The 8,745-nt window shown below is 26.9% G+C and overlaps 1 protein-coding gene across 1 annotated transcript in view; it reads left to right on the top strand.

Moving 5' to 3' along the window:
* LOC117180230 (presenilin-1) overlaps positions 1 to 8,745 on the top strand; it is a 21,715-nt gene that overhangs the window by 2,105 nt on the left and 10,865 nt on the right. The window contains exons 2-4 of the mRNA XM_033372615.1: positions 1,637 to 1,884; positions 1,982 to 2,191; positions 4,391 to 4,611. Coding sequence (XP_033228506.1) covers positions 1,637 to 1,884; positions 1,982 to 2,191; positions 4,391 to 4,611 — 679 coding nt within the window. The remainder of the gene's footprint in view (positions 1 to 1,636; positions 1,885 to 1,981; positions 2,192 to 4,390; positions 4,612 to 8,745) is intronic.

The raw sequence follows: 8,745 nt of genomic DNA, 5'->3' as shown, positions 1-8,745 counted from the left end.
GAACTGGATAGAATAGAGTAAATTTAGAAGAATTTAAGTAAATTCAAAAAATTACATAGAATTGTAAATAATTAAAAAGAATAAAAAGGATTGAGGGTGAATTTCAAGAGAATTAAAATAAGTTGCAAAAAATACTTAAGCATCTATTCAAATCTATGAAATCCTACAAAATCCCTTACTTCCTGTGGATAAATTCTTTGAAATATATTAAAATGTTATGAAATCTCGTGAAATTCTATGTTGATATTTCTCTAAATCGTGAAAGATTGCTTAAAATCCTTGAAATCCTCGGAAATCTTTAAAATACCTTGGAGTCTTTTAAAATATCTTAAAAGTTTAAACGTCCTGTAAAATCATTGCATATCTTCCGAAATTTTTAGAAATTCTTTACAACCGCATGAAAAAATGTTCAAATCCTAGAAAATCCCTTGAAACTTTTAAAAGCTTTTGAAAATTTATATTTTTCTTTTCTTTGGAATTACTTTAAATTATTAACATCTATTAAAAATACTATAAGATATTTAAAATCTTCTGAAATGTTGTAAAGCTCTCAAAACTTTTTTGGAATTCTTTGGCAATACTTTGAAATATTTGAAATCCTACAAAATCCTTCAATTCCTGTGAATGAATTATTTGAAATTCATTAAAATATTATATAAACCCTTAAAATTACATGGAATCTGATGATATTTCGTGAAATACTGAACCATTTATTCAAATATCCTGACAACTTTTTAAAAACCGTTGAAATTATTGAAATCCCTGGAAATTTGACAAAATTTCTTGGAGTCTTTTAAAATACCATGAAATATTTTAAATCCTCTCAAATTTTTAGAATTTCCTCGAGATATTTTAAAGTTTTTTATAAATCCTTGAAAGTTTTCAAAAGGCCCTAAAATCCTTTGAATAAATCCTTAAAAAATCCTTCATATTATTGAAATCTATTAAAAAATCCTTGTCATCCTTTAAAACCTCTTGAAACCTTTTACAGCTCTTGAAAATTTCTTGTTGTCCTTTAAAATACCCTAAAATATTTATAACTCTTTGAAATCTTTTGAAATCCCTTGAAATTCTTTCAAATTCTTAAAAATTCCCTGGAATTATTTAATAATAACCTTGAAATATTTGAAAATCTCTGAAATCCTACGAAATCATTGACATACTCGTAAATGTTATAAAATCCATTGGGATTTCTTTATCCTAAAACCTTATAGGTGCTATAAAATCATTTCATATCTTTAGAAATTCTAGGAAATTCTTTAAAACTCCATCAATTTTTTTAAAATCCGTTAAAATCATTCAAATGCCTGCAAATCCCTTCATAATTTTTAAATCTTAAAATTCCCTAAAATATTTTAAATCTTTTGAAATCCACTTGAAACTTTTTAAAGCTTATTAAAATTCCTGGGATGTTTTAAAAATATTTCAAATCCTTTGGAATCTCTGAAAGATTTCAAAATAATTGAAGAAAGTTGAGAAATAGTTACTAAACAAATTCCGTGCCTTTTCTCTGATCTGCGGCAACCCTGAGAAAACAAGTTTTTTAATTGAAGTTTTGAATACATTAGAGTTTAAGATATTAAGATTTCGAACCTTAAAATTATTGTTTAATGAATAATTTTTGTTTAATTTACGGGTGGAAAATGGAGTGCCGGAAGTGCGCATTGAAACCCCGGGAGGTTCAGCTTCTGCAGATTCTTCACAAAGAGGAGGAAGAGATCCTCAAAGAGAACTTGATGCTCAGCTGCTGGCCGAGGAGGAGGAAGAACTAAAATATGGAGCAGCCCACGTTATAAAATTGTTTGTTCCTGTATCGCTTTGCATGTTAGTTGTTGTAGCAACGATCAGTTCCATTACATTTTATACCACCAAAGGAGTATATTTGTAAGTCTTCTCTCGACTATTGAAAAACTTATCTAACTAATAAATATATGATTTCCTGAAGGAAATACACAACTCAACATAAATGATTCATCTTCAGGTACTATACTCCGTTTCACGAGGAGAGTGCAGACACGAGCACCAAAGTTTGGCAGGCAGTAGCCAATTCCCTGATCCTGATGGTGATCATCGTGTGTATGACTGTGGTACTTATCGTTCTGTATAAATACAGATTTTATAAAGTTATACACGCCTGGTTGATGCTCAGTTCTTTAATGATTCTCTTTCTCTTCTCGATCCTCTATTGCGAGTGAGTATTTCTTCCTCGATTCTTATCATTTAAGATTTTACATTATTTAAGGATCACAGCGATTCAACAGTTCTATTTTAGTTAAAAAAAAAGATGATTCTTCCGAAAATAGTGAATAAAAAGGGATTTCATTTCTTATTTAAATGTTTTTAGATCATGTGGATATCTCATGAATCTCATTTATAGTCATTTTTGTGCTTACAAATTTTTTTATCTATCCTTCAAAAATATTTTGAACACTTTCGAACTTTTTACTGATTAAATACACCCGAAAAAAATTGATAAATAACAGAATTGCAAAATGCTTAACTTTGTATTCTTGTTATTGTATTGCATTGTTTTCAGTATATAAACCTGAGTTGCTCAAAGTATTTTTTTAAGTAAGCTGCACAGAAATAATTTGAAAAATACAAAAATGACTGAGAAACCTGCTTTTCTTGTTTTTCTTTCCTGAGACGTTTAAATTTCTTTCTGCCAGCTAAAAATATATTATTGCAAAAAGAAAACAGAAATTAAAAGAAAAATTCTCAAAAATATGAATATCATAATTTATTTTCGATTTTCAAAATTTTGTTCCTGCAACCAAAACTAACACACTTTTCTCTGATATGCTGTTTTACGTATTCTATTACACATTTTAAAAGTATTAAAAATTAATAAAAATTTATGTTCCTATATTTTCTTTTCGCATTTTTGGTTTGTTTTTTCCACTCTAATACGAACTGAATTAATAGAACCTAATATGAAAATTTAACTATTTTTGTTGAAAGCTTATTCTTTTTGGTTAACAATTTTATTATTTCTTTGAAAATTTAACAATGTTGTTAAAGTTATACTTTTTCATTAAAATTGCAATTGTTGTTTAGAAAAATCGTCTTTTTGATTTGAAAATTCAACAATTTGGTTAAAAATTAACTTTTTTGTTCAAAATTCCATATCTTTGAGTTGAAAATTCAACTGTTTTCTAGAAAATTGGTCTTTTTGGCTTAGAAATTCGACAGTTTGGTTGTAAAAGTCGTCAATTTTCGAATAATTGAACTGTTTCTTTATTAAAATTAAAATATGTTTCGGTTGAAAATTCAAACATGTTTTCAAAGTTTTTAAAGTTGAATTACTTTGTTACAAATTCATTTTTATTTGGTTGAAGATTCATAATTTTTTTATAAATTCATCTCTTTGGTTGAGATTCAAAAAGTTAGTTAAAGACTTTTAATTCTTAGTTGACAAATTAACTCTTTTGTAAAAAATTCGTCTTTTAACATGAAATTTCGACAATATGAGTGACAGATTAATTATTTTGTAGAAAAGTCGTATTTTTCGATTAATTCAACTGCTTCTCGTTTAAAAGTATAACCTTTTTGGTTGAAATATCAACTATTATATTTGTCATTGAGAGTTCATATTTTTTAAGTGAAAATTCGACAACTTGGTTAAAAGTGGAACTACTTTTTAAACATTAATTTTTTGGTTTAAGATTCATAATTTTGGTTGTAAATTCATCCCTTTGGTTGGAAATTCAACAATTTTGTTAAACGTAATAATTATTTGTTAAAAATTCAACTGTTTTGGAGAAAATTCGTCTTTTTCACTTTGAAATTCAGCTATTTAGTTACAGATTCAACTGTTTTCTAGAATATTCGTTTCTTTGACTTAAATGTTCTTTTAAAGATTCATAATTTTAGTTGGAAATACATTTGTTTGTTTAAAAAGTCATCTTTTTGGTAGAATATTCTTCTTCTTAGGTGAAAACTAATCATTTTATTATTGAAAATGCAATATTTTTACTTGAAATATTAGGAATTTAAAGCTTTTCAATTTAAATTTAATATTAGTACCTACATTTATTTTGTTTAAAAGAATTGATCCGTCTATTTTCGTGAAAAATCTCCTTATGTCCCCTATTTTTAGAGAATGTAACTACAGACTTGATTTATCGTTCAGAAAATAATTTTAAAGCTTTCAAAGCTTCTCTTGTTTACTAATGTCTTGAATTTTTGTTTATTATTCTTAAAAAATAAATAGAAACCTTGTAAAAAAGGGAGCAAGGGGGAAATTTTTTTTTAAATTCTCGATTTTAGGTGTTTTAGGGGATTTCCCAAATTAAAGAAGGAAAAGTGGAGATTAGGTAAAAAAAGGGGACTGATTGAGATCTCTAAGGTATTATTAATGTTTATCAATTTATAACATGGCTTCTTGCAGGGAAGTGCTAAAGGCCTATAATATTCCAATGGATATCATCACGCTATCTTTAGGATTATGGAACTTTGGTGTAGTCGGAATGATCTGTATTCATTGGCAAGGGCCTTTGCAATTACAACAGGCGTACCTCATTTTCATAGCGGCGCTCATGGCTCTTGTTTTTATCAAATATTTGCCAGAATGGACTGCTTGGGTCGTCCTTGCAGTTATTAGCATCTGGGGTAAGTTTTATTCTCTGGCCTCGGACTTATTTAAGAAATTCAAAATAGGGGCAATAGTGTATCTTACGAAATCATTTGAAATTACTTTAGACATTTTTTTAATCTCTTCAAGTTTTCTATAATTCTACGGTCAAAATCTCGTGGATTTCATTGGAATTTTTTTAATCACACTATTCTTTAAAATCATTCAAAACTGTTCAAACCTGTTCAAAACCATAGAAACTTTAAAAATCACCAGCAGTTCTCAAAATTTAATTTAATTAAAATTTAAATTGATTTAATTTCAGAAATTATTTGAAAATTTATAAAACTCGTTTAAATTTTCCGAAATCCCTGATAAAGTCGCCAATTTTGTTTAATGCATATCACAGGGTGACCGGGAAACCTGGAAAACCGGGAAATGACCGACGATTTTATGAGACCGGGGAGAACCGAGAAATGACAGTGACTTTATTTTTTTATCGGGAATTTTACCAAATTTTACGAATTTTCAGTAGGGAAATCTGCCCAAGTTCGATTTTAGCAGTTTTTTAAAATAATTAAAGTGCAGTTTTGAAGATTTAAACAATTGCAAATTAAAAGCATTTCAAGTTGAACATTTTTGATAAAAAAACAGTTTCATTTTATCAACTGTAAATATAAATAAATAAATTATTTTTCAAATAGATCTGTACTAGTATAGAAATCTGAATAATAATTGATTTTACCAAAAAATTCTAGATCCGTTCAAAATTTGAGAATTTCCAGATTGTAGCTGTTTAATATTTTGTCGTGAAAATCTGGCAAATTATAGCGAACATGCTAACGGACGTCTCCGCACCTTTTTTTTGTGTTTATTTTTCAAAAAAAATTTTATTTTGCCAACAACGTGTGTATCTTTCGAGGTTAGTGTGTAACAATTCTCCCGAGCGTTACTTCCAAACTACACAATATTTTTGGTCGAAAACTTTGGAATTACAAATAAAGATAGTAAATAATCTCCCGGAACTAACCTTGTTTGCAGGCGATTAAAAAAGTTTATTTCATCAATAATTTTCAAATTATCAGAAAGGCAGAGATGAAAAACGACGTAACCTCCAAGTAATGCATAACATTTTTCTTTAGCACAATACATTTTTTTGTTATTATCCCTCAAAAAAGAGTCCGGGGACGTCCTTTATATTTTATAGCATCCTCGAATTCAGTTTTTCAAAATTTTCATTTTTGTGGGAAAAAAAGCCGGGGGAACTGTACCCGATTGACCACACGACGAAGTATCACATGCCCTTAATAAGAATTGAAATTAATATACTTGCATTCTTACAGGATCTTTTAATTTCTTTTGAATTTCAATGAATCCTTCAACTATTGTAAAATTCCTTGAAATCGACTGAAATTTTATAAATACCGTAAAAATGGTTTTAAATCCTTGAAATCTTACGAAATCATCTAAAACTCCTTAGAAATGGTGTAATCTCTTGAAGTATTCTATAATCCTACGAAATTGGTGAAAATATCACGCAATGCCTTAGAATCTATTAAAATACAGTATATTCTTTTAAATCCTTTAAAATTTTTTAATCTCTTTAATCTCGTAAAATCTCTAAAAATATTTTTAAATTCCGAACATCATCCTGAGATATTTTAAAATTTCTTTAAGCAGGAATCGCTAGAATTTCCTTAAAATTTCATTTCATTAACTCACTAAAGTTTTCCAGAAATTCTTTTAAATTCCATAAAATTCCTTGAAATATTTAGATATCCTTTCAAATCTCTAAATAAATTTGAATCTCTTGAAATCTTTTAAGATACCCTTAACTCTTAAAAATCCTTTGAAATCTCTTAAAATCTCTATTTGAGAGGGTTGTCGCTGGATCGGGAAACCGGGAAATGGCCGGGAATTTCTGGAGACTGGGAAAAAGCGGAAAATGACAGAAATTTATTTTTTAACCGGAAATTTTACAAATTTTTCAAAGAAAAAGCTGTCCAAGTTCGATTTCAAACATTTTAAAAATAATTATTTCAATTATTGTTTTTTTTCAATTGTAATATCATTCAGTTTGCAATAGGCAATTTTATAATATTTTTCTTTAAAGACTATCCAATTAAGATTTTTATTTTCAAGCGTAAATTTTTAGTTTTAAGAATTTGAAAGTGCATCTGTACTTTAAGTATTAAAAGTAAACAATCATTGATTTGACAAAAAGATTCTAAATCCGTTCAAAATTTAAGAATTTCCAGATTTTAACGATAAAACTCAAACTGCTTTAATTCGAATGTCTTATTAATTTAAAAAGTGTGAATGCCTGATTGAAACTTTATAAACTATTTTTAATTTAAAAAATAGCTTCATAATAATATATTCGTAATTAAAGGCTTTTATTGAGTTTCAGTCTGAAATATTCATTTTTTAACCCATTCACTTTGAAATTTTTTATTTAAAAAAAATAATAGCTATTTATATTTAGCAGTATTTTACTGTTCATTTAGGACGAGTCAATTAAATTAATTAAAAATTAAATTCGGCTATTTGTACAGAAATTTCGGTGAAAATGGCTTAAAAAAATAAAAACATTTTCTTAAGATTTCTAAGGAAATTGGATTTCATTTTTCATTTTCAATAATTACTTTCAGAAAATATTTACAAATATTCAAAAAGATTTTTAAAAAAGTCAAAAAAGATTCTGGAATAATTTATAGAAAATTTTTCTAAATTTTCAGAATTTTCTGAAAATTGTAGGAAAAATTCGATAAATATTTTTTTAAATGAATCGAATTTTTCGAAAAATTTATCGAAAAAAATCCTGCAAATTAAAAAAAAAAACATGAAAAATCATTTTCAATTTTCCTAGGAATCCTAAGAAAATTATTTTATTCTTTTGAAGCCTTTCTCAATTCTTAAAATGCTTTTAAATCTTTTTTTAATACTAATTTTGTCTATATACACACACTTCCTTTAAATTATTTGATATCATTGCAAATTTTTTTATTTAATTTTTAATCTTTTCCAAACTTAAATAACTTACATTTTTTCTACAAATAATAAGCAGGATTTCCTCAAATTTGCACGAAAAATTCGATTCATTTTGAAAGATACTTAGAAGTTCTGAAAAAATTTTTTAAATTTGAAAACAATTTCTAGATTTCTTAAGATTTTGAAATAAGGTTTTGAATTTAGGCAGTATGCAGTTTAAAAAAATTTAATTTTTCAATTTTTAATATTTCTAGCTTAAAATTGCTTAAAATAATATAACTTTGGAAATTTTAAAGTTCATTGATTGATTGCTTAATGAACATGATAGCGTTGATTTATAAAAGTTAAAAATTCCCAATTTTACTGTTTATATGCATTTTATTTAAAATTGTTTAATTGAAAATTGTTGGTACCTAACTTTTAAACTTTAATTTCAAATAATTTAAAATTCAATAGTTCCGCTTTGTGTGCTTCAATTTGTGGTTTGTTTTTCATTACTTCAAATCGAACAATTTTTAGCTTTTGTGTTCGAATTTTTTTTATTTTACTGGCCGTGAAAATTTTTTGCAAACTGGAAAAAAACGGGGAGTTGCCCAGGAATTTTGTATTTGATTAAAACGGCCACCCTGTTTGAAATCGAGTAAAATCAATTTAAAAACATGAAATTCTGTCGAAATATCAGGAAATCCCTGAAAAAATCCGCATTTTTTTAAAATCCATTGATATCTAAAACAATTTCTTAGAGTCTTATGGAATCTCAAATTTGTTTTGAAATCCTATGAATCCATCAAATATGGTAAAATCTCGTGAAATTTTCTATAAACCCACGAAATTCCTATAAATATTTTTAATTGCACTATATTGCTTAAAATCCTCTTCAAATCCTCTGATGCCCCATAAAATTCCCATGAGATCCGTAGAAATTCCTAGAAGACTTAACATTTCATTCCACTTCATTTACTTCCTAAAGTTCTCTAGAAGTTCTTTGAAATTCTACAAAATCTCTTGAAATCCATTAAAAACGTTAGTAATCTTCAAAATTTTCAAAAAATTTGTAATTTGGATTTTTGAGATGTGGGATATACCAGGTGTATACATATGAAACCGGTATTTTTTCAAGAAAAAAACACATTTATTTCAAGAGAATGATAACAAATATTTTATTCAAAGTATACGCCCTC

This window comes from Belonocnema kinseyi, chromosome 9 (genome assembly GCF_010883055.1).
Source record: "Belonocnema kinseyi isolate 2016_QV_RU_SX_M_011 chromosome 9, B_treatae_v1, whole genome shotgun sequence".
NCBI lineage: Eukaryota > Metazoa > Arthropoda > Insecta > Hymenoptera > Cynipidae > Belonocnema > Belonocnema kinseyi.
The sequence above is the reverse complement of the archived record's forward strand: the minus strand, read 5'-3'. Positions and strand labels throughout refer to the sequence as shown.